General features: G+C 45.6%; 2 protein-coding genes across 16 annotated transcripts in view; both read left to right on the forward strand.

Moving 5' to 3' along the window:
• Positions 1–26,304, forward strand: part of ING4 (inhibitor of growth family member 4) — a 111,562-nt gene that overhangs the window by 66,849 nt on the left and 18,409 nt on the right. The window lies entirely within an intron of this gene.
• Positions 76–25,646, forward strand: ZNF384 (zinc finger protein 384). 12 transcript variants are annotated; one of them, XM_068182806.1, is made up of 11 exons: positions 76–233; positions 621–669; positions 4,425–4,495; positions 4,636–4,876; positions 5,213–5,534; positions 10,393–10,473; positions 17,568–17,792; positions 18,441–18,623; positions 19,413–19,491; positions 20,331–20,489; positions 20,653–25,646. In XM_068182806.1, the coding sequence occupies exons 3-11, from the start codon at positions 4,430–4,432 to the stop codon at positions 20,926–20,928; spliced, it is 1,632 nt and encodes a 543-aa protein (XP_068038907.1). In that variant the 5' UTR covers positions 76–233; positions 621–669; positions 4,425–4,429; the 3' UTR covers positions 20,929–25,646. The 12 variants fall into 12 exon arrangements, with proteins under 12 accessions (XP_068038907.1, XP_068038914.1, XP_068038911.1 ...); XM_068182813.1 differs by having other exon boundaries at positions 166–233; positions 4,429–4,495; XM_068182810.1 differs by having other exon boundaries at positions 204–289.

The raw sequence follows: 26,304 nt of genomic DNA on the forward strand, positions 1-26,304 counted from the left end.
CCGCGCTTCCGGTAAGCGCGCGCGCGCGGCCGGCCCCCGCCCCGACCCCCGGCCCCGGCCACTTCGCCGGTGCCCCCTGCCCCGGGGAGACTCCCCCGGACCGCCGCCGCCGCTCCGCCGCCCCGTTTTCAAGCGAAACCGCTGATGACGCCGTTCCGCTCCTCTCGGCGACCCGGAAGCGCCGAGGCCCGGCCCGCCCCCTGACCCGGAAGCTCCTCCCCGCTGTCTTTCCGGTGAGGAGGCCGCCGCCGCCGGAGCCGGGCCGGGGCTGCCGCTGGGGGAGAGCCCGGTAATGTGCGGGGCGGCGGGACCGCAGGCGGGGGGCCGGGCAGCGGGACTTCCGGGGCCGGGGCGATCTGGAAGCGGAAATGGAGGAGGGCGGGCTGTCCGTCTGTCTGTCCGTCCGCCCGTCTGTCCCGGTGTCGGAGGCTCCGCCACGGGGAGCCGCGCTCCGGGCCGGCCCCGCCCTCGGCCGCCGCGGGGGGAGGCGCGTCCGGGCTCCACGGGGAGCGCCCGCCCCGCGTATGGCCGGGGTACCCCGACCCGCGGGCCCCGCGGAGCGCCGCCCGCTGCCATGCGGGGCCCCGGGCGCTCCGGTAACCGAGGCGGTTTATTTGCAGAGCCGGCCCTGGAAGGAGGAGAAATGCAAGAAGAGGGAGAGTGAGAGGGGTAAGGAGCTCCCGGAGCTGCGTGAGTGACCCCCACCCCTCACCCGGGGGCTGCCGCGGGGTGGGAAGAGATGGGATGGGCCGCGGGTCCCCGAGTTGGGGGCGTGAAGGCGTTTGAGCTCCAGGGTGTGGGAGCAGGGATTGACCGCCAGGAAGGAGCTGAGGCGCAGGGTATGCCCTCTGCCAGGCACCTGTTCCAACAGAGGCTCGCTCGGTCGGGGTGGAGGCTACGCAAGTGTCGGGGAACGGCACCAAAGTTCTGTCTCTAGTGTACAGGTTTGGGATCCAGGGCTTTGTCCTGTACATTTGGGATATTCCTGATGTGTGTTCAAATGCGCTTCTTCTAAAGGTGTAGCAGCGTTTGAACTTTCTGGTGCTTATGATTACCGGGGAAGCATTTTTGCTTTTGTTCCAACAGCCTGTGTGGCTTTTGGCGTCTTTAGTATTTTGCAGCAATTAAGCCTAAAAGTTCCTTGTCATTGAACAGACGTAAAACAACAATCTAAATTGTTCCCGAGCATTACTCTCAGGGCCTTTTGTTGACTGAAAACTCTGTGCCCAATGGGAAATAAAAGCCAGGCATCTGGAGAATAAAGAAACCCGTGTTAAAAGTCAGCCTCTGAATAAATTCTGCATATCCAACCTTGATTGTGCCTTCCAGAAACACAGCCTTTATCTCACCGTATACTTGCAAGTGCTTTTATCTATCTGTTTATGATTAAAGTGATGACCTGCCAAGAAGTGTAAATGCAGCACGTTAAGTATGTGATTCTGTGAAGTCCTCTGTGAGGTCTAAACTCCAGATCCCTTGTCCCTTGTGAGTTCTCTGATTCACTCAGTTGTTTATTTGGTGTATGTACATTTGTGGTCTGTACACAGAAAGTGTTTTTGGTTTATATCAGGAGGGTACGTTGACATCTGTCTGATACTAGACTGGTGAATAGGAAGAAGGTCCCATCTCTGGCCTGTTTGTGGAAGCTGGGATGATGAAGGCCCTGCAGTGGGAGCGTGCTGTGGTACAGGGTTGAAGCTCCAGCCCATGTCTGGTAGTTATAGAGCAATTGGAAGGGTTACGAGCAGAGTTCTGGTAAAGTAAGTGTGAGCAGCGTCTGAGTGGGGGCTGCCAATAGGGGTGCATGTTTTCAAAATACCCTCTTAGCCTAAAAATGGGGTAGGGGAGGGACAGCTCTGGGTACTAGGACAGTAGGTTGGTGGAGGAATCTTACCTTTGTTTTCTGCCTTTGGAAGACTGGCTTGCTAGTGAAATTGCATGAAAGCTTCAACTTTTACACCATTTCTCCTTTTCCTCCACATTCTTATAACTCCATCACACTTCAGCCTTTCAAGCCGGAAGTTTGAGGCCTGATAGATAATATGATCAAACATGAAGATTTTTGGACAGGGAGGTGGATTCTAAGGGATTCTAATCAAATCAGTGTAGCCGTCCTTTGAAGAATCAATAAGAGCCGTGTTTGACTTGCGCACTTTGTAAGCTGAGCAAACAAAAGTTAGATTCTCTGTGAAGTTCTGGTGGAAGACAAGATGGAGAGAAGCCGCAACTGAGTGCCCTGGCCTCTGCTAGTCTGGATTTTGGAATCTGGAAATGGACTTGCCTTTTTTTTACTTGTTCTCTTTAAATAAGAAAACTGTTGTGAGGGTTGGTTTTTTTTTTGTTTTTTTTTTGGTTTTTTGCTTAAATTGGCATCTTTCTGTATAACTCCTGAAGTTTGCAGTTGCATCCAACGGAGTCTTGGACAACTACAAAGTTTCTCTGGAAAATGCATCTGATCATTACATGAGACATTGTGGTTTTGGACAGTCAGGTTCACTTTGGTGTTTTTTATGTGAAAGCTAAGCAAATAACCTCTTATTTATTTTAAAAACAAAACAAAAACCAAGCAAAAAACCTCAAACTTGGAAATTCCAAACAAAATATCCCTCTTTATTCAGGTGGTGCTCAGTTGCCAAGGATGTGTTATCTCCTCATGTGTGTCCATCCTATGGAAGAAAAAAGTCATGTAATTAAGCATTACATGCATTGGGCTGTGCTGTGGGCAGTGTACTTAATAATTAATTTGGCTTAGAAAAGAAAGCAGAGGAAGGAAGGTAAGAGTCTTGCCCCATCAGCCTCTGATTGAATCACAGCGGTGTAAATGCAGACTAATTCAGTCAGGCAGCGAGCAGTCTGACTGCATGCCACCAACGTAAGGTAAATAATTTATCCTTAAGTGTGTTTATTGGTTGATTTGCAGTGAGTGAGTGAGGCAGGAGTACTTGGCCTTGCTGTTGCATGAGCAATTCATAAAAACAAAATTATCAGGTAATTTGGTTCATTTAAATACTGCTTCTCCACATAGAGGAAAATTGTCTTTGCATTTTGGCTCACACACAGCAAATCCACATGTATTTATTCTGTCTTGATATACTTCTGTAATGGGTTTCATGCTACTGGGGGCATCCCTCTGAGCTACCCTGATGATTGAGATAGACCCTTCAGAAACAATATTGTTCAATTATTAGACCACTGGCAGACCATAACAGAGATACGAGTAGGACAGTTTGCAGGCAGCTGCATGAAAAACCTACAGTGGTTGTGCTCTCTGCCAAATGTATTCTGAGTATGGTTTTTACCTACCACTTTTGCCATATTGGGAATAGATGTATCTTCTGTTTCAGAAAATATTGTTTTGTTAATTTCTTTAGGTTTTGAGTAATGTTTTTGCAAGTACAACAAACTTTGTCCACTAATGGTATTACACAGAGGAATGTAAGGATTAGAAAGGAAAGTGCTTCTTCAGTCAGGTGTTCCCAAAGAGATTATACCTCTGTGCTCAGTAGACTCTCTTTTGGTGTCTAACTTGTCCTCTGAATGCAGGGAGAGTTCAGATGGAGCAGTGGGCACTTGGCTAGGGACAGGGTCCTACAGAGTCTTGTCCCAAAGATGGGAAGAAAATGGACAATGGAGAGCCGTGACATAATCTCACTTGGAAATAGGGTATCTCAGGAGCAGGGGAATCAGGTTATTTTCCTACTGCTTAGTCTCATTGGAAGAGAGCAGGAATATTGAAGGATATTTCAGTGTTTCTTTCAAGAGTGGGGCTAGGGTGGGCAGCAGGAAGTTAGGAGCTCTGAGTTTGACTTCTTGGTCTGCTGTGGCTGTCTGTTATCTTGGGCAAGTCTGTTTCCCTCTCTCTGCCTGTCTTTCTTCCTGTGTAACATAATGCTAATGTCCCTTTGCTGCATCTGGGTCCTTAGTGTTGAGCTGGGGTGGAGGGACAGGCAAGGTCCAAAATTTTCACTGCCTGTGGGGTCAGACTGTCTGTGATGGTGAAAAACAGTTTTCATCTGTATTTGCCTGCTTGCATATGCACAGACTTCATTTATGCCATGTACTTACTTGGGTGGATGATAACTGGGAGAATTTGGATATGTTCTGGGTTTCTAGTTAGTCCTATTTTTTGCATGGAGGACTATTGGGCAGGGGGTGTTTCAGATGGACCCAAGCCCATGGGAATAACAGGCACCTTTTTCCCCTGAAAATAATTTTTTTTTAAATTTGGGCAAATAGCTCAAAAGCGGGGAGAAGTTGCTCAAGAAAGACAGGGGAGATTAAGGAACTGTCACAGCATTAGACTGAGTCAGTTCCATGTTGGGGTCTCTTTGAGTTTAATGGGTTTTTTGTGTGTGTATGTGTGTCTGTCTTCCTTATCCTCCATTCCTCTTCCCTTCCCCCTTCTTCTTGCCCCCTGTGCCCAGCTAGGATGGAAGAATCTCATTTCAACTCCTCCCCGTACTTCTGGCCAGCAGTGCCCACCGTCTCGGGACAGGTAAGATCTTCCAACCCGTTATGTTCAGAAGTTTACGATGAGTGTTGCACGACACGTGTTTCTGTTGCATTTCCCGCTCAGCCAAATGCTGGGCAAAGCTGTGCCAGGGTATGCTAAAACCTGTCCTTCCCCCCGTTTAGATTGAGAACACCATGTTCATTAACAAGATGAAGGAGCAGCTGTTGCCCACAGAGAAGGGCTGCAGCCTGGCTCCCCCCCACTACCCTGCCTTGCTGACAGTCCCCACCTCTGTGGCCCTGCCCACTGGTATCTCCATGGACTCGGACACCAAGCCGGAGCAGCTGACACCACACAGCCAAGCCCCCGTGACTCAGAACATCACCGTGGTACCAGTGCAGTCTGCTGGGCTCATGACAGCAGGTATGGCACTCCAAAGGCTTCAGCAGCCTACAAAGGGGACTGTGGGATGGGGAAACGCAAGGTCCTGGAGAATCCTTATTGGCCTGTAGATTATTCCTAGCCTTACTGATGGGGTGGCTTACCTTGGTGGGTTTCACTGTGAATCTTTAGGCACTCCATACATCCACCCTTTTTATGGAAGTTTGACTTCCAGCACTGGAGACTGGGAATGCTTTGGAAGGGGAAGCTACCCTTCTGTTTGTGTTGTAGTCAAAAGTGGATGCTTCTGTGGGATAAGGAGGTTGGGCATAATTGGAGATGTAATAACTGACTTCCTCCACCTTCCTTTGTTTGCAGGTCCTGGTCTGGTGATAACTTCCCCGTCAGGTTCTCTGGTGACCACAGCCGCCTCTGCCCAGACCTTTCCCATCTCAGCTCCCATGATTGTCTCTGCGCTACCCCCTGGCTCCCAGGCAGCCCTGCAGGTGGTTCCAGACCTGTCCAAGAAAGGGACAACCACCCTCGCTGAAGGTGGCGGGGGTGGGGGAGTTGCCCCCAAACCACCCCGGGGCCGGAAGAAGAAACGATTGCAGGAGTCGGGGCTGCCAGAGATGAGCGACCCCTTTGTGCTGACAAACGAGGATGATGAGGACCAGCACAAGGATGGCAAGACATACAGGTGGGGAGTGGGGTTAAACCTTGACTGTAACATTGCATGGGGATGGGGCTGTAACCCTTCAGCGGGTTACATGGGGAAGAAGAGATCTCTGCCTTGTACCTAGAGAGTCCCTGAGTAGAGAATCTTTGAGCTGCAGAAAGAGTTGAGTTTCCTTCTGGGTCAGGAATATTTACAAGCTGATGGGTTGACCCAAAACTAAGGATTTCCTTTTAGTGGACAGTCTTGATTTCCTGAATATATAGTTGTTACTAGGTTAGTTAATGACCAGGATGTTACGGAGGCTAAACTACATCCTTGATGGCACAGCCAGGTAATATGGCTGGTGTACAGCAGAGTGCAGTGCTGGCTGGTGCAGCTGCAGCACTTCTGGTGTAACTGAGAGCCCTGGTATACCTGGCTGCTCCTCAGTTAGGACTTGAGTCTGTCCAGTGTAAAGACCACAAACTGGAGACACAGAGCAGGAAGTGAACTGTGGTGGTAGTGTCTGCTCCTGTGGGTATTGCCCCATGTGATCTCCTTCCATCTCAGCACTCCAAACAGAACAAGGGAAAAAATGTATTTCTGAATTAAATATGTTTCTGAACCCTAAGTGTGTCAGATAAGAGGGAGAAGAGTTCTGAGCCCTGAGGTTGGGTTTCTGAGCTTGGAGGGATGTGGCTTGAGTTTACGAGTGATGGGGAGGGGAGAGATAAGGTAGGAGGGAATACTTGAACCAGAGGATAAGCATTGTGGGTGTTTCAGAAAAGGTGGGAACCAGACAGAGCAGAAAGTGGTATGCAGTAAATGTGATGGTCTGTCTTAGGTGGGAAGCAGGAGCACTTATGGGTGATTCAATGATAGGTGTTTCTCACAGATGATTAAGATAAATAACAGGCAAAGTAGTAGTCAAATTGAAACAGAAATAGAAGATGGTCCCTAGGTCTTCTCAATTGCCTATAATGTACCCAGGATCCCATATCAAACAGTTTTCCTTTTATCATCCTAGATGTTCTTTGCTTTGGTACAGATATAGTTCTCTTTCTGGAATTACTCCATAGGAATATGAAGGCATCTACACAGAATCTGTGCACCAACCCCAGGCATTTTTCACTTTGAACTATAGCATTTTTTAAATGTTTACATTTTTTTTTAATCAACATAGTTAAATGGGTACAAAAGGCTTGGATCAGCCTTTTTATCTTAGCCAATGTCCCAGTTCTTCCACTTTGAAAATGTAATCAGCGTATGGTGAGGGAGGGTGGGAGTGTTAGGTAGCTTGCTATTTGTAATCCCACCATTTATTTTGGGCCATAGCCACAGACCCACACTACTCAAGCTGCTTACAGTCTGGGTTGCTAATTAGGTTGTTAAATATGTATTTACAGGGGACACAATTGGCAGCGAACACTAGAATTAAAGCTGAACCAGGGCTTTAATTATAGCTCCTTGTTTACTTGTAAGTTTGGAAAAAAAATGCCCAAGACCAGGTGGAGTGACTCAGCAGAAACTTTATGAACATGCATAGTCTGTGTAACAGCTCATAAAAAAGGCTTTGCAGAGAAAAAACAATGAGTATATATGTGGGAACATGCAATTTCTTTATGTTTAAGATTTCTTTATGTTTAGTCTGAGTGTGGTACCTCTTTCACCAGCTCCCACCCTAAGTAGGCCTTCCTCTGAGCAGTGCTTAGGTGTGAGAGAGCTAAATTGAGATTTATTGAAGACCACCAATAGTGGTACTTCAGGAGGGAGTACTTCTGCCCTCCTTGAGATCTGCTCCTTGGATGATGGATCCCATGTGCAAGTTTGGAACTAAAAATGATTGTTGGAAAAATAAAGGAAAGCGCTGTCTTCTCTTGGAGCTGTGGGAGAGAAGACTTCTGTGCAACATAGTAAAATCATTTCTCTATAATATGCATATGAATAGACTCACAAGTTAAAACTTGGAGGAATACTGGGATCCTTCTGTATTCTAGAGGATGATTTCAGTAGTTCCCGCCACTACAGTAAGCAGACATATGCTAGCTAAATTAAGACTGTGGGTGAGGTTCATCTACTCCTGCTTCTTTCTCAGGCTGGAGGAGGAGTTGGTTTTGGCATTCATATGACTACGTTTGTATGATTCCACTGATTCCCATGATGAGACACTGAGAATAATGTACTCAGATTCCTGGAAAGAGTTGTACTACATTGACAAGTGGTTTTTTTTTTAACCAATTCCTAAAGTCTGGGATTATTTTGTCAAATTTAATTATTTTTTTAAGCTTTGTTTTTGAGCTCTGTGAGCTCTCTTGTCATGAGTGTCTGGGCAGGTGATTAATATTTGTAATTCCTGACTCCTAGTGTGGTGATAAAGACAGAGTAAGGCCTTGTATGAGGAGCACAGCCAGGCAGATGTGGGAGGTGTTGGAGCATAAGCCTTGATACATATACTGCAGCTCATCCCATTCTCTACTAAATGTAGAAATGCCTGCTCCAACAAATGGCAACTGTTTTACTGCTGTATCATCTCTAGAAGTGAATTAGTAGGCTGCTGTGAAGGTGGTGGAAGAATTTCTGTGACTAGAGGGGTTTTTTATTAAGAAAAGGTGTGAGGCTTTTGCTAATGATGGCAATACTTGCGGATCTTCGACGTCTGTCCTTAGGATTTGTCTGGCAGAGTCCTTGGTGCTTTGCATTGTGCTACTGGAAGAATGCTTGCACCTGCAGGGGACAGCATCTAACCCAGTCCTGTGAAGCATTTTCTTTTATGAGTAATGTCACTTCAGTCTTGTCTGGATTCATCGTCAGCTCTTTGTTAATCTTCCCTGACATCTTTGTTGAATTCACTTTTTCTTTGGAAAATGAGATCAGCATCAAGAGTCTTTCTAGAAAGATGCTGGCACTGTGGAGCACATGGCTTCTTCCCAGAGCTTTAAAAGGTGCTGAGGAAAAGGTAGCAAACAAGTCCTGGATACAGTAGGATTGTTTTTTAGTCCTGGTGTGGTGCCTGTACCTGTGCACTTTTAGAAGTCTGTGGTGTGATGTGATCAGTGGACAAGACTGATAAAGTGGTTCAGCCGCGCTGGGCCACATCATCAATTCTCTTTCTCTTGACAGTTCTCTAAGCGGTTTCTTTGTAAGAGGAAGAGAGCTCTGTATAGGCATTGCTAGGCTCTGGTGCTTAGTAAAATCTAGGCTGAATACCAGTTTATAGACTGGAATGTTTTGTGAGCTGTGCTTTGGAGCCTCGGATACCAGCAGAAAGGTTGTTAGCTTGAGAAGGGCCTCACTGTCATAGTGTAATCAACAAGCTCTATCTTCTCCACTTTAGTTTTGGGTTTTCCTTCCTTTCACTGGGGAACAGCAGGGAAGTTGGGAGACAATAAGCAGCTGAGGGACATAGGAAACTTCAGAGATGAGTCCAAGGTGAGAAAGTGTACAGAAGCCTTAGTAAACTGAGCTGTACAAGGTGAGGAAGCTGGTTGGAGACCCTCATTAGAGAGTAAATTATGTACACAAGGGGGACCAGTGGTTTGAATACAGCATGTGGGCATCTTCTCAGATATGTCTTGTTTTAAGCCTGTTTTTTCTCCCCTGTACTGGATTTAGTATTACTGTTTAGTGAACTTCCCATAGTTTTGAATTAATTTGTAATGTGGTGGCTGCTAATGAGTTTAGTAAGCCACACGTGCCTGTGACGATATTGTTGAATTTGGCCGGTTTTAAGCTTGGAAAAAATCCATTAAGCATGCTCTGAGATGATTTATAGTTTGCAGGTGGAAATATGTGAAGGTAATATTCTCTTTGAGGCTTCTTGAGGCTTGCACGACTCCAGGCAGTCAGCAGACAGTCCATCTCCACAGAGGAGACTGTGGAGCCTAATATAGCCGAACTTCTCTCAGTTGCTGTGAGGCTGGACTATAGATCTACTCTTTCTGCAGCTCTAAGCATCTTCTAGAGTTGCACTGAAGGGCCAAACATGCTTTTCCTTCAGGCACAGCTGCTCCTCCTTCTGCTTCAGAAGGAGTCTCTAGTGCCCAGTGTGGACAGTAACCTCCCCCTCTGATGGACACAACAGCAAGGCATGAGAAGACACTGCCTGGTTCAAACGTGGTAGGGATGAGAATGAGGTATGGGCAGGGACGGCGGCTGTTAGTGCTGAGGAAATCTGGAAACTCAGTAGAGATGGGAATCAGAAAGGAGGAGAGAAAAGACAAGAGCCTACAAACTAGGGAATGCAGCAGAGGATGTGATGGGGAGCCTCTTTGCAAGGGAGAGAGGGGAGAGCTAGCACTGGAATAAGCTATAAACAGCCAAGACTGAGGGGTGGAGGGAAGAACCAGACCTGCTAGGTGCTGGAAAATGAGGTACCTAGAACTAGCAGAACAGAGAGGGACAAGAGTATGGGATGTGGACAGATGAGCAGAAGCATGAGGGAGAGGAGATAAGTGTTAGGTTATTGAGGGAATGAAGTAGCAAAGAGCCCCTGCAGTAGAGGATCGGGAGGCTGGGGCGTGTGGGTAAAGAACTTGGGTCTGGGCCTTGGTGCAGGAGTGGGGATTGCTCTGGACTAGAAGGCTAAGGGCAAAAGGGGAATTAAGTTTGAAGTGTCAGGCAGAAAGTTTGACCACATTCCCTCCAAAGCCTAGAAATATTAAACCCAGTGTTTCTAAATTTTGCCACGGCTTTGATGTCAGCGTAAGAACGTGACCTCCTCTGGCAAAGAACCTCGTCTCCCTCTTAGGCTAGAAAAAGGTGACAAAGTATTGTTGCTGTCATTTATCATCTTAGCTGCAGTGGCAGAGGTCTGTGCAATGGATTTTAAGATTGCTGATGACCAACGTGGGTGTCAGTATGATGCCACACGTTGGAATTTCTGTTTGCTTTTTTTAACAAGTAGTTCCGTGAGCAGCGGAACTAGTGATGCCTGGTTTCCAGCGGCTCTCTCCTGTGTGGATTCTCTGATGTCTAATCAAGGGTGAGCTTATTAGCCTTTCCCTCAGCAGAGGACTCCAAGAGAGTCTCTCTTCTTTCCTCAGCTGCATATTTTTGAGACTTGTGTTGACTTTTAAGATCCTTACCCCTTTTCCAGATTGGTTGGCATTGGCTTATGATCTCAGAGCTCTAAGGAATACTGTTGCACATGCACATTTACATATACACATGCAGTTTGTACACATAATCCTTGCTTTGTATATAAATGCAGTGCTTGGAGCTTAGAAAATGACAATTTAACTGGCCACATGCCTGAGGGTATAATGAGGTAAAACCTTGTGTTATGGTAAGTTCTCTCCCTTCTGCTGAGATATTCTAAGTGTGTGTGTGAGCACATAGGTGCTTTCCCTTGGCGGTTCCTCATAGTGCCAAACAGAAGGAACTGACAGGAGAAGTTCTGCAGTCACAAAATCTGGTTTTGGCGTGTTACTTGTCAATGGAATGAGTGTGTGCAAGGGAATGAGGAGGACAGTCAGAGTTTCATCTTGGGAGAGAGGGAACTTTAAAACTGAATTTTGTGCCTCTTACCTGATTATACCTTAATTTGGCCCTATTGAGTCAATGCACTTTGATACCATCCTTGATTAGTTATTGGTGCATGATAGCCTGTCAGAGACCTGCATGTTTGCTCAACCTGAAAGGAATATTCTGTGAAAAGAAAATAAAATATATTGACATGGGATTGTGGAATTGAGGAGGATGATCTGGGGAAGGCATTTGCTAGTATGAAGAACTGTTGATTACACTTGCCTCTGCCACAGATTGCTGTGGTATCCTACAGCCCTACAGATAATCTTGCCTTGAAGTGTGTGCAAGTATGAGTTAGGTTGAATCTTCAGTGGATTTGCATTTGTCTCAGGCTACAAATGACCATAGAGAGTTATCCTGAAATAATTAAGATTTGGTGTTCCCGAAACCATAATCTCAAGTATCGTTGAACACTCCTCTGTTACAGGTCAGACCCTGTTCTGCTTTGCAGAAGTGTGGCATCTCATAGGAGTAGCATAGAAATCTATAGGAGCAGTGATATGAATGTATATAATAGAAATTTTCCTTTAAAGGAAAAAAAGAGGTCACAGATACCAGTTTGGACACTTGGAATTAGTGGGTACGTCTCTCTTACTGTGTTGCCCTGTGTCTTTTGTGATTCCCTTCCCTTACAAAAACTAAAACGGGGACATTGTGGGGATAGATGAGTGCTTATGGAGCATTGATATTTCTGTGGTGGGTACAGGAGATGAGTGATCTGCTTCATGAGTTTGGAATTGCGTGTGGTCGACAAGGCTTAAGGCTGTCCAGAGTGGTGATATAAAAAACGGAATGCTTGCTTGTTAAGTATCTGTCTGTGCAACATAATAAGAGTGCAGTTCTGTGGAAATAGTCAATAAAGCTGTATCAGAACGCACCTGCATTGCGGAGCCAAATTATGGTGACATGGATGACCTTAATCTGGTGTTTCCCAATTTCCTTGTGCTTTCTAATGGGCCTTCTGTATTCTTTTAATTTTAGCTCTTGCATGTTATCACTATACTAGGAAGCACATTATTGTGTTTTATTGTTTTGTTGGTCTTTTATGCTAATGGTGACTGATTTCAAAAATTGGAGGACAGTGTCTTAGGCCTGATGTTCAGTGATTTGGACATCAACAGAAAGTCATGGCTGATAACCTAAAGATAAAAGCAATGATGCTGGATAGCTGTAAAGAAATGGGATCTTTATGTGATTGTTAATTGTTCAGATAAAATATATTTTAATACAGTCCCATGGAAGACTTAGCCTTTTGGGACAACGTGATGTCTCCAGCAGCCAGGGACTGAGATCCAGATGTTCGGACACAATGGAAAACATTATCAGACAGAAGTGTTTTGTTGGACTATTGAATGTCTCTGGTCTAAAGGAATATGGAGGAACAGTATCTTGGAAAGCAATGACTGTGAAAAAGACTTTTAGTAATTAAGTGACATCATGAAAGCTCCCAGTGCAAGACTGTGACAGAAAAGGTTTAAGGTGAAACTGTGGAAAGCATAAATAATTGAGTCATTAAAAAAAGATGGGCAACTTGTGAAGTATGCTGAAATACCACAAAATTCTGGGTCAGGTATTTTTAGGGTCATTTGGAAAAATGGACAAAATGCAGGAATGCCCTCAAATCTGGGAAGTGGGAAAGTGCCATATGTTGAGAGCATTTTAAACTGCTCTTTGCCTTGCCAGTATATGAGAGTATGCTTTTCTGTAGCTGTACCAAGCCACCAGGTGACTGAAGGACTGTGGAAGTAAGTTGACCAAGATCTCTGAGCATAGCAGATAGATTTGTTACACGCTCCAGTAGTGTAAACTGTTCAGTGGAAGCATAGTGTTGGCTTTGAATAGGAGCTGATGCTGGATGTGCCAGTGTGGAAGCAGAAGTATAATTACTGTGCCTTCCTTTGCCTTCTTGGTACTCACTGGCTTTATTTGGGTGTTGCCCAAGTGTACCTGTGTATCTTGGATGTTAGTTTTGTCTCGTTTCCCCTCCTCTTAAAAAATATTAACAAGAAAGTGTTTAACTTCAGCTTAAAAAATGGGGGAATGTGAGGGTCGAGTTAGCATTTATCATGAACTGTGCATCCATTATTATGCTATGCTTGCATTTGTAACTTCATTAACTCTGCATTGCAAAGGCAGGACATTTCCTTCCTTTTTAAATTAACTGCTGACTCTGACAGCCTAAACTTACTCTTATCATCTAGTCTAACTTCAGACTTTCCTGGTTTGATTTTTAGTTTAACTGATGGTCTAACTTGTATATGTAGCCTAACAGAAGGAGCAAGGACTCAACTTGTAAGACTACTCTCAGTAGATACTAGGAATTCGAATTCTCAGAGCCATATAAAAGCTTACATAGTTTTCACAACTGTGATACTGATTAATTAAGCACTTGATTGAAAAGGGATGTTAATCCATGTTGGGCAAATTTTACTGTGAGCTGGTATCTCAGATGGTATTTTATCTCCTAACAGCATCTGATGAATGAGGCAGAACATTCCATGGAAAATGGAAAAAAATACGGCACTGTGTGTCACAGAGTTGTAGTCTAGTTGCTATAGGCATCGTTTTCTTTATGACTCATTGTGATGACTTTCATATGGGAGTAGAATTAGAATTGTACATCCACCTTTTGCTGGCATTTCATGATTTTTGAGAGTGTCTGTGTCTAACATGAGCATTTTCTGCATGTGTTCATTTCCTATAAAAAAGAAAGCATTGTAGACATTGGAAGGGGTTGCTTTTGATCTCTGGCATATGGCTGAGTGCTAATTTAACTGTTGATATGAACCTCTGTTTTATTAAGGATATTTTCTCCAAGGCTGTCTGAATTTGCAGAGCTATAACAAGCAGCTGCAGGGGATGTTGTGTCACACCATCAATGGGAATGCTGCAGTCATTTCTGTTTCTTGCTGTCAGAAAGAATGCAGCCAAAGGAGGGGTAGTTTAGAAGCACAGTGGGAAGACTATTAAAAATGGATATTAAACAGAGGGGGGGGTAGAAATCAATTATTTCATATAGTGTTTCATTCATGTTTAGCAAGGAGCACTCTCTATTTTTCTTCTCCCCAGCCAGAATTTCACTGAAGTAGAATACTGAAATGCAGCTAGTGTCAGATGGGATATTCTCATTATCCATATAGATTTAACATTTTTTTGAATCCATATTTGCCCACTAGAGGGCTGATTGCATCTTCCCCTTTAATATTTGATGTTGTCTGAGGCAGAATGCAAAGCCCTTAATTAAATGGATCATTTGTTCCCATGAAAAAGCCTGATACCACACAATATATGATTCTGAAATGCAGTTTTTTTGTTATATTCCACAGCTTTTTTTAACTCAAAAGGCTCATGAATTTGTTAATGCTGCATAACATTCTTGCTCTCTCAGGGTTGATGCTAATTAGATGATTAGAAAATGAGTTCTTGCAAGATTTTAATTCTAAATGTTGTTTGAAAAACAATATCAAAATGTCTATAGCTGCTAAATTCAGACAACAGGAGTTCCTTGGTTTGTTTGTTTGAGGGTTTTGTTTTGATTTTGGGGAGATTAGGGTTTTGGGGGGTTTTGTTATTGTTGTTGAGGCCTGTTTTTGCTAATAATCAGGTTTATCATTGTCATGCAAGTGCCAGTGATGTTTTGAAAACTTCTTTATAATTTTATTTTGAAAATAGAAAAGGACATGCAGTCTGTTTCTCTTAATTGAAGTTTATTTTAGAGAATTTCTGACCTGAAGGTAGGTACCTGGCAAAGCAAATAAGTAAAGGGTGCACAGAAGTTATGGAAGATAAAGTTGATGGCTTTATGGCACTATAGATTTAATGCATGGGACTACTTAGACTTGATGGCACAGTAAAGTTCATTAATTTTTCAGAACAGAATAGACTATTTAAAATATAGAGTCCTGTGTACAGCACAGAAGAGCTTAGTGCCTAGCATTCTCTTTAAACTAGAGCAAAACCCTTAGAAGGATATTTCTCTCAGAAAGGTACCTGGATTCTCAGAATGCTGTTTGTAGGGGCCAAGTGATTGAGACCATATTGTAGCCTCCAAGCCTTGTTCCCAAGATGCATTATTCTCACGGTTGGAAAAGGCCTGTTTCCTCTTTTTTTCATTTCTAGTGTCAGTTGTTGTTCCTCATTATATCTTACTTGTTCATAAAATAAGCCCCTAGTAATTGATACTTTTCTCCCTAGGTAGATTTATATGGATATTGACCAAGTTATCTTTTAAGCTTTACTCCAAACCTAGATTGAGTGGAGTCAGTGAATCTTTCCTGCAAAGCCAATTTTCCACATGCCATCATTCTTTAGGTTTGCTGAGCCTGTGTGAGTTTTTCAGTAATTGTTGAAGACATGGACTTCAGAATTAGACATGCTATTGGCAAGAACAGTTGCTCCCCTCCTGTATACAAAAGGGATACCTGCTATTCCCCTTTGTTTTGGTGAGCCATATTAGCACAGCATCACACTGGGAGCTTGTTCTCAATTGAATGGTTCCTTATCAGAGGGCCAATGCTGTGGAACGGGGTTCAATTGAGAGTAATGGAAGTCAGCAACTGCTGAGAAGGAGCTTGCTAAAAGTCAAGCATGGGATTATGCTGTAATTGCTTGCATTAGCAGGGAACTGGACTTGGCAACTCAAAGGTATTTTTCAGTTCAGTGTTCACCTCAGAGTTATTTCTAACGTTGGTGCTTTCAAGGATACACAGTCCTCATCATGTATGAGTATGACTTGATTACTGCTGAATACATGTGCTCTATTCAAGTCTAGCATTTCAGGAAGTCTGGAACAAACTGTGTGACTTGAGATAGTTTGGTTTATAAACCAAGAGCTACTTTAAAAAAAAAAAAAAAGATGATGCTGATGTACCTTTTTATGCCTTATATCTTTAATTGATGTAGGGATAAACAGCCAAATTGCTTCTGTTTGTTGATTCCAGCAGGGATTGGTGTGTGTGTGTGTGTGTGTGTATGAGGAGGGATTTATGTAAGGATGTACTTAGTTTGCGTGTTCTGTTAGGGCTTGCAATTAAAATGGATTAAGAGAAAGATGAAGGTAAGGACACGTGGGAACAACTGTTAGAGATGATAATGAATGTAAAAGAGCAAAGGTGGAGAGGAGGGAAATGTTATGACAGGTGTGCGTTAGAGTGCTTGCTAGAGAGGCATGGCTTCCAGCTAAATGGCTTGGAATCAAGCTGTGGCTTGGAAGGACCTGTGGAAGTTAAGGTAGGTGCTGGATAAATACTGCTTACATGACATACGCTAATCAGACTGCACACATCATAAAGCTTCTGGCTCCAACAGAGTCACAACAGTAGATGTAATGAAGTATCCTCCTGAGGGGAGATGGATATGGGGAAGAGCAGGATCAGCTCTGTGGCTTGTAATACCTGCAGAGACTTTTGTTGCTGAGCAGTTTTGTAAACACTATAAAACTCAAGGAAATTCCCAGACAAAACCACTGTGAAAGTTGAATTCATGTTAACCAGCCTTCCTCTGGCTGGCATTTCTTCTCTCAAATGTGACCCTGGAAGTTACATGTGGAGATTCTATTTTGTCTTTAATGTAAATGAAAAACCTAAATTCAGATAAACCTTAACTCTACCCCTTGTTTGACACACATTGGGGGGTGGGGAAGAAATTAGTAACTTGGATGCAGCTTCTCTCTCTCTGTCAATTTAACAACCACAAAAGCTTTTGCCATCTTGAACTGTAAAACAGTACGAGCTTCTCTTAACAGCCTGGTGTCGTAGTGGAGGAACAGTTTTTAACAGCAGCATCCGTAGCAGAGCGATGCCAACTGCTTCTTCTTGTTCAGAGAGTCTGTGTGTTAACAAATACATTTCTGATCATTATGGGAACAGATGGATCCAAACACCCAGACAAAACATTTTGCATCACATCAGTAAGACTGAAATGATGAAAGCCCACTAGACCAATGAAATACCACATTTATATCCAGAGTATCTTTGTGAGGCCCACTAGGAAAGCAGCACTGCTGTTATTTTCAGCATTTTGTGTTCTAAATATTTGAGTGTCTTCTACAAAAATGGGAGCAGAGTTAAGTGGATTTGGCCATTTCTGCTCTCACAGACTTCACAGTTCATGGAATTAACTTCTAATATGAACTATAACCCGGGATTTCCAGATTTTCCAAGGTTTTTTTGACTGAAATAAATTATAGATTAACAAAGTGGGGGGTTTGTCTGGGAATTATTTGTATCCCCTTATGATTGCTGCTGGAAAATTTCCAGTGTGCTGCCCTGTCTCTCTTGCAAGCCAGTTGGTTCTTCCAACGCCTTCCAACACTTTCACTTGTCTGGCTGTGAAGTATTGTTCTGTTACACCAGTTCCCAGCTTAAATTTATTCCCCTGGGACTGAACCACTCACAGCCAAGCTATGTCCCTGGTGAAACCTCCCCAGTACCGCATAGTGGGAAAACGCCCCTTCTTCACTCAGTGTGGAAGATCCCATCCAGTTAGATTTGATCCATATCGGGGCTTACCCCCCTGTGACACTGTCTCTTCCCCTCGCCCCGGTCCCAGGTGCCGGATGTGTTCGCTGACCTTCTACTCCAAGTCGGAGATGCAGATCCACTCCAAGTCCCATACGGAGACAAAGCCACACAAGTGTCCTCACTGCTCCAAGAGCTTCGCCAACAGCTCCTACCTGGCCCAGCACATTCGTATCCACTCAGGGGCCAAGCCCTACACGTGCAGCTACTGCCAGAAGGCCTTCCGCCAGCTCTCCCACCTGCAGCAGCACACACGGTAAGGGCCAGAGGAGGCTGGGGCCCTCTGCACTGCATGTTGCCGTCATCCCAGCATGCTGTGAGCACCTCATTGGGCAACTGCCTGGGCAGACCTGGCTGGTTGTCACAGGCTGCTCAGGTCTTGTACACGTCAGACCGGCAGTAACGGTATCAGACATGTGAGACTGGTCCCTGGCTGTGAGGGGCTGGGTGCGCTCAGGTTAGCGCTGCTCTGCCGGAGAGGCGGCGGCAGCGGAGTGACGCTTTCTGACAGGAGGTAGGGCTGGTTGTGTCAGTGTGAGAGTAGAGCAGGCATAGGAGGACTGTTCCCTGTCACCCCAGCATAGTTCTGCCAAACATCTCAAGTCCAGGCTTGCAGCCCCCCTGCTATTTCAGCCACAGGCTTCCCACACACAGCTCTGCCAATGCCCCTCAGTCCAAGCTCTATAGTTCCTCTCTCTGGATCCTCCCCCGGTGCAGACAGACCATGGTGTCTTGAATCCAAGGGGAGCACAGTTTGAGACCAAGAGAGCTCATGCTGTGTTTGGAGTTCCTTCATGTAGCAGATAGCGTGGTGCTGTCCCACCCCCTTTGTGCCCTCATTCCATCAGCACTAGCCAGATGGCGGTCATGTCCAACTGCTGCTGCTCCTCCTCCTCTCCGGCAGGATCCACTCCAAGCTCCACACGGCGATTGTCAAGCCGCACAAGTGTCCTCACTGCTCCAAGAGCTTCGCCAACACATCCTACCTGGCCCAGCACCTCCGCATCCACTCGGGGGCCAAGCCCTACACCTGCCGCTACTGCCAGAAGGCCTTCCGCCAGCTCTCCCACCTGCAGCAGCACACACGGTAAGGGCCAGAGGAGGCTGGGGGCCTGGCCCTGGTCCCCCCGCGCTGCCGGCATGCACCTCTGGAGCACGCGCGCCAAGCATGCGGGGGGCGGGCGGGGAATGCGGCCGGCTGCACCCCCAGAAGGAGGTGACCCACCTGAGTGGACGGAGTGGAGGCTGCGCAGGAGACACTGACCACGTCAGGGCTGAGGTGGGCACATGCTGTCCCTGGGGATCCTTGGTCTTGCACCGCGGGCGGCACAGAGAGAGAGCGATAGAGAGAGAGGCATTGGCTGTAGGGGATCCCAGCCTGGCACCACGGGGGTTGGACTGAGTGTGTGGAAGCTGCTCCTGGCATTGCAGGGGGACAGGGACAGGTTAACACTGGTAGGTAAACTCAGCCTGTTACTTAAAAGGAAAAACTTTGATGTGTCTATCCTGGAGGGAACAGAACTGCTTTCTTGGTACTGTGGAAGCAAGAGAACAGATTCCTCTTGGTCGTTTGGGACTCCCGAGATTGGAGCAGGGAGCCTGGACCTCCAGACCCCTTCCCAATACATTTTTAGGTAGCTCACGTGCTGAGCTGTCCAGGCATTCATAAGCTCTTGCTCCTCAATCCTAGTCACTCTGAAATCTTGACTGCCTGTCTTCAACTTCTAACTGGATGCGAGAGCTGGGCAGAGCTCTCTTTGTCCAGCTAGAACAGCATCTGGAGGGAACATCATTCCCTTCACACAGCAGCAGGCCCTGGCAGTCTGCCCTGTCTGCCTGCTCACTGCCTCCCGTTTGTGCTCTTCCTCCTCAACAGTATCCACACCGGGGACCGACCCTACAAATGTGCTCACCCTGGGTGTGAAAAGGCTTTCACCCAGCTTTCCAACTTGCAGGTAAGGGGCTGGGTCTGTCCTGCTCACTGGCAGGGGCTGGCAAGGGTGCCTGTGGTAGAGGAGGTGGAAGAAGTGGGGCAGCTGGGAGGAGAGTAAAAGAATACAGAAAGCTATTGAAGCCCTAGGCAGGGAAAAGATTCCTGACTTGTAGCACTTAGTGGCCCAAAGTAGTCGCATAAACAGTCGCATCCTGTAAAATAAACTTGACTTGAAAGTGGTGAGGCCTTAGTGAAGTTCCCCCCATCTGTTTTGCAGTTTTCTAACTCGGCTGGGGCGAGACATTTGCAAAATGTTACACCCAATAAAGTCTGGGTATCTGAGTGGATTTTTTGTTTGTTCTACAATGAAATGGAGGGCATAAGGGAAGGGATATAGGAAGCAGAGGTGGTGTGTCCTGTTGCAGTACCCTGGAGGAGAGGGACTGTAGAGTGTGCCAAAGAGCAAAGAGCTGTCAACACCTGCAAGCAGTTAAAGCAAATCCTGTCCTGAAGGTATTAGATGCAGGGAGCAGATGTATAGTGGGGCAGAAAAGGAGAGACCAGGAAAAGACTGAGAGTTGCATGGAAACTGAGAAGATGGGGGTTGTGGAGCATTAAGAGTCTCTGCTCTTCAGATGCCTAGTATGCATGAGAGGGAAGGGCATGTGTGGGGAAGGTGTGGTGGGCTGGAGGGAGAAGTTCTGTCCCTGTGCTAGGAGCCAGGTTTACCTTCCTCAGCAGCCAGGAGCTTGGGGCCTGGCTGTAACGGGGTATTTGAGGTAAAGCCATCTCCAGTACTGATACTTGCTTCCTTCCTCACGCTTGCTTTCTCTTTTCCTCCCTGTTGCTGCTGCCCCCCAGTCCCACAGACGGCAGCACAACAAAGACAAACCTTTCAAGTGCCACAACTGCCACCGTGCGTACACGGATGCTGCCTCGTTGGAGGTACACCTGGCTACGCACACGGTGAAACACGCCAAGGTCTACACCTGCTCCATCTGCAGCCGGGCCTACACCTCGGTGAGTGTTTGCTGCCCTGAGGAGAGCAGAAGCGGTCAACTTCCCAGGGAGCAGCTCCTGTAGATCCTGTGGGAGCAGTCCCCCAAGTTGCCGTGTCCCTCCCTATTGGCTTTGGCACTTGCAAGCGTCATTCCCTCCTCTCACACGGTCCTTCCCATTGCAGGAGACGTACCTGATGAAGCACATGCGGAAACACAACATCCCTGACCCACAGCAGCAGGTGGTTCAGGCACAAGCCCAGGCCTCGCAGCAGCAGCAGCACTTCCAGCCGCAGGGCGGGGGGGCAGCAGGGGGCCCTTCTGGAGACACTAACCAACCCAACCCTCCCCCCCAGTGCTCCTTTGACCTGACTCCTTACAAGACTTCAGAGCATCACAAGGACATCTGCCTCACTGTCAGCACCAGCGCCATCCAAGTGGAGCACCTCTCCAGCTCCTAGAGAGACCTCAACCCAGGGAGCAGAATGCCTCTTGTGCATAGCCTGTGCCAGGGGCACCGCTTGTGCAGCGGCCCTCCTCGTGCAACAGTTTCTGGCCTCTCCTCCTGCAGCAGCCTCTTCTGGCTGTGTAACCCTGTTCATGGCAGCCCCTTGCACAACAGCCTGTCTCAAGGGGGTGCTCCTTCTGTGCAACAGCCTGCCTGGTAGGAGGATGCTTCCTTGTGCAAGAGCCCCTTTCCTGTGCTGGGATCACTTCCTCATGCAACAGCCCCTCCTTTGAAACCCAAAGAAAGGCCCCTGTTTTGCCTTCTCTCTCACTGTAGGATGTGTACGAAGCGGGGTTGCGTGTTGAGACACGCATGGTGGATGGGATGGAGAGATGGCCCTTGTATATACAGGGGCTTGGACACGTGTTTTTAGCAGGCCACAGAAGAATGTGGCAGGGTTCACAGCTGGATGGGGTTTTTTGAGGATTGCCTTGAGTGTCTAAGAGAAAAATATCCATTCCTGTCCCTCCTGCTTGTGAAAGGGAGGAGGGGTCGCTCGTCCTGCCCCAGGGACTGGATGGGAGAAACCTTCTCCCCAGTGGAAGGTGAGACCAGTGGAGGGGGAAGAGGTGAGGCATGTTCTCTGGGATGGACAGGTGCCTACACTGCCTAAGGGCTGTGGAGTATTGCATTCTTCTTCCCTGGTGGAGAGCAGTAGAGAGGAGTCTGTCTGAACTGGCTGCTGCCTCTCTCTCACAGCTGTCTGAGCAGCACAATGGCCCCATAGGAATGTGGGTTCCTGCTCATTGCTCTTCCTGCCTGTTGTGGATGATATCCTAGCAGCTTGTACTCCTCCTCCTCTCCCTCCTGCTTTTCCCCCACCTCAGAAAAGCCTGCAGGCATCAACAACAAACCAAAAAGCAACTGGAGGGAGGGTAAGAGACTGCCAAAATAATCATCACCCTTCTCTCTACTCCCTTTCCTGAAAGGCGGAATGACAGCAGTTCTGATACTCACATACCTGTCCTGCCCCCAGTTTCCCAAAGGGAAAGAGGAGGAGGAGGAGGAGGAATAGACCAGTCTTTTCAAGGGGCTGGCAGGAAGCAGGGAAAGGCTAGCTTCTCCTGCTCATCTCTTGACAGAGTGCTCTCCCAGGCTCCCTCTTGCCAAGACGGGCTGGACTCACATGGCAGTGGTGGCCTCTTCTGGACCCTGGTCATGGGAGAGAATCCCCAAAAGGTGGACAGTGGAGAGAAGGGGATGAAGATCCCCACAGAGAGACCAATCTAATGAGAAGGGGGAGCCAACAAGAATAAACTGAAGGCCCCTTGAATTTATATATATATATATATAAATATCTATTCCCCACCCCTGGCCCGCTCTGTCCTTGCTGTAACTGTTTCTATCTCTGTGTTTATAAAACGCATTATCCTGGCGAATTTTTATTTTCAATCTTCGTTTGTTTTTCCCTTTCTCTTCGTCTTCAATTCTCCTTCCTCTTTTTTTTTTTAATTGGTCCACATGACTGCTAGTCTTGTGTGTTACTTGCTAGTTTCTTTGGATCATGGAGGCTGACTTGGAAGAGAATGAGAAGGCAAGGGAAAAAGCATGTGTTGTTGGGTTTTAAAATCAGTCACCCACCCAAAGCCTATAGAATCCCAGACTTCTGTATGAACAACCAATAGGGGCTTCTATTTTATTTTTTTTAACCACCCTGTATAGAAATAAATTGGTGTAAAAGGCTCCTTGAAGGTGCTGCTGCAAGCACCCTGCCCCTGTGACGTGTGTTCCTTCCCCCTGCACCCGACCCCTGCAGGAGCCTCTGGCTGCCCTGAGTCTGGAGGAGCCGTGTGGGCAGGCGCGAGGACGGCACATCCCTGCCTTTGGCACTTTGCGGTTTGCACAAGGAAAGCGAGGAGCTCTGCACTTGGGGAGCCTGTGGCAGAAACCTTTTTCTCTGTGTTCAGTCACCAGGGCTGGCTGCAAACAGGTGGAGTGTTTGGTAGGTGCATAGGCCAGGCTAGAAGGAGCTGTCTGGTTTGACCCCTGCATTTCACAGGTGACATTTCAATCCATTTAGGCTTTACTGAGCCCCAAGAACTGATGAGTATTTGAACTGTGTTGACAAAATGCATTGGCTTGATTTTGAGGCACTGGGACACAAAATCCATTGGTAGCCTGCTGCAAGGGCTTCATGTTTTCACTGTTTAAATATTTAAGCCAGATTTCTCCTTGCTTTGGCTTCTGGTTCCTAGTTCTGGAAACATTCATCTCTTTGATTCAGAGAGCCTGAATGGGACTTTTCCCCCCCAGACTTGCATTTAAACACACTAATGTGTCTTCTCAATCCACTTTTTGACAAGGTAAACAGACAGAACTCTGTAAATCTTCCACTGTAAGGGATTTCTTCCAGCCCATTAATTATTCTTGTCTTTTCTTTCTACATCTTGTCAAATTTTTCATTGTCTTATAAACACACTCATTTTGGAATTGAGTGTTGAAGCCCCAGTGCCATGGATGAGGTCCCCCTGGCTCTTTGCCTTAATTCTGCAGAGGATTGCGTTTTCCCTCTTCTCACAGCATTATAGAGGAGCTCACAGTGGCTGCTTGTCTGGTCAAGTCTGATCATCCAAAGTCTTGGCTTTCCATGACAGTGTTTTCCCTTCTCTACAAGTATGCTCTGGGTTCTTGTTTCTTGGCTCTTCATGTGGGGCTGTGTCCATGCTGTGTGAATGGACCTGGCTGACTGATGGACCAGGTTACTCACAGCTTTCATAGCTCTGTCACCCGCAAACTCTATCAGTTGTTATTTTTACTTTCGGATCCAGGTTGAAATGCAGTATTGCATATGACCTATGCTAACTTGGAAAGTATTGAGTGCAACTTCTCATTAGCTCCTTTTTGAGACTTGCAGGCTGAGCATTTCTTAGTCCTCTTAGTATTTGACTATGTACAGTTTATCTTTCTGACTTATGGTGCTAGGTCAATGCCTTATAAAAATTTAAGTATGTTGCACCTATGCAGTCCCCTTTGTTAAACCAAATGTATAATGATGTCATCTAAGAATGAAATTAGGGTTTGGGTTTTTCAAGGTGTTTTTTGTTTTTGTTTTTATTTTTAACTACAGAATCTGTATTTTGTAAAACCTTTGTGTTACAGGTTTTATTTTTTCGTTCACTAATTCTTCGTCTCTACAATTTTTCCATAATTTTGTAATTGAGTCGTTTCATTTGTCTTTTGGGAGTACTGTCATGAGTGTCTTAAGGTATTTGTCTAATATCCCAAGTTTAATTTAAATATCAGAATCCCTGGGCTAGAGAGCTAGTTACTGAACTCTGTCAGGCCTCCTGTTTCTTTGCTGATTTCAAAATATACATCCCTAGTAGGTGTTGTCTCATCTCCTACTTTGATACTATGGTACTAGATAGAAGTTGCTATTTTCATATGACTGCTACATTCTGTTCATTTCTTTAGATGGAATTGGAAGTATTTCTTGACTGGTTTTCCCTGTTCCGTTTCACTAGCATTTTCACCATTTTTATCTAGCATAGATCACTACTATTAGTAAGGTTTCTTTCTTTATTTTGTGATTGAAAGGAATGAAAGAGCAAAATATTCCTTTCCTTTTACCACTAGTTTTTCTAGTCACAAAGCTTTTCTTAAGAGTTTTCTCTATTTTTATAGTGTCTAATTAATGTTGGTTGCTGTCTGGCCTTCACCTTTTCCATCTGTTATGTTCCTTCTTACAGGAAAGTTTAATTCATATTCCTCTGCCTTCTTTCTTTTTTTCCCATGGACAGCTCAGTTTATACTTTTGCTCCCCTTGGAAGTTATCAGACTCAGCACAGGTTTTATTACTATGTGTGGCTCTCCTCTGCATGTCTGTGTTCCACGTGGATGGGACAAAGCTGCCAGCTTCACTCAAGTTGTTCTCTCATCTTGAATGCATCATCTTTAAGTATGAAAAATGACTTGGTTTGGGTGCAGTGTCTTGAATTAAGCTGGGAAGGCTTTAAAAGTCAGAGTAATACCTTGCTGACTGATTAAATTCCCTGGGGAATGCCTCACAAGTAAAAATTTTTTGCAATTATTTTTCATTTTATATGTCAAAAGTGCTTGAAATCGCCTTTCCTGGTCCCTGGTTTGAGGTGTTGTTTTCTGATGTCTGCTACCCTTTCCCTTCTTGGAATCTGATACCTAGCATGGGCATCCATATGTATTTGAGGCTGTACAATTCCTGTTACTAGTCATTTCAAAGGTGTTACTGTTTGTGTTTGTGCCATTTGCTGCTGAGCCTATAGCTTTTACTGTTACCCAGGAAGAAACTAATTATTTCTTACTAAGGGACTTTCCCATTGAGCTTCAGAAATGCCACTTTATTCCAGGCCTCTTTTTTTTTTTCTTATCAATGAGAATTTCTCTGCTTACCCAGTCCTGTTGCTGATGTGGAAATAACTGAAGATACCTTACCCTCATTATCTCTGTCATTTACTTGAGTTTGAATTAGGTCTTCCTCTTTGGATTCCCATGGTTAACATATTCACAGTGCTCCAAATGGTTTAAAAAGTGCAGTAGCTACCTGCAAGACACAAAATGTATCAACTTGTACAAAATTCTTCCTTCTTTAGATGAAGCCTGAGGTTCCTCAGTCTGCAGCTTTGTGCACTCAAGCCAACAACGGTTCAATTATTTACCTCCCACTCAAAAGAGTGGAATATTCTCTTAAAAAGATCCCATGGTCCTTGTTCAGCTCCATGAATTCTTTGACCCTGCATTTTCATTGTGCTGCAAATCCATTCATTTCTATATGTTTGTACCCAAGAAGACTTGACAATGACTCTGGAGTTCTGTATTAGGTTGCATCTTGTATCTTTGCTGAAAGGCAATAGCACTTCTTCTTCTAGTCCTTTTCCAAGCTGATTTTCTGTTCTTAGTTGGAAATACAAATTATAATTGCTTTAAAAGGAAACATCATGTAGGCTGGAAATCATTTAGGAAAGTCACCCACAAACAGTAACAGAATCTCAGCCGTGACTAATGATAGTATTGCTGGTCTATAATTCAGTTAAATCTTTGAGAAAGATTTAAGACTTCTATAATTTAAAGCCTTATGGTTAATCAACCATGTCCCTTGTTACAGTTTTTTTGTTACTTATCACTGCCATTGAAACTGCCACTCTATATTACTACTTTTTTAAATTTTAATCCATAGGGTCTTTCTATGCCTTTGTTGAGTGCTTTAAAGTCTTCTGCTATAAGAAGTCTTTCTTCTTGTGTAATGAATGACAGACCATGATCAAGTCACCGTATTCATCTTTCCAAACAGCTGAATTAAACTGAGCTGGTTGAGGTGTCTCACAATAAGGCTTGGCTCCATCATGTAGTTCTT

Source organism: Anomalospiza imberbis, chromosome 2 (assembly GCF_031753505.1).
Source record: "Anomalospiza imberbis isolate Cuckoo-Finch-1a 21T00152 chromosome 2, ASM3175350v1, whole genome shotgun sequence".
Taxonomy (NCBI): Eukaryota; Metazoa; Chordata; class Aves; order Passeriformes; family Viduidae; genus Anomalospiza; species Anomalospiza imberbis.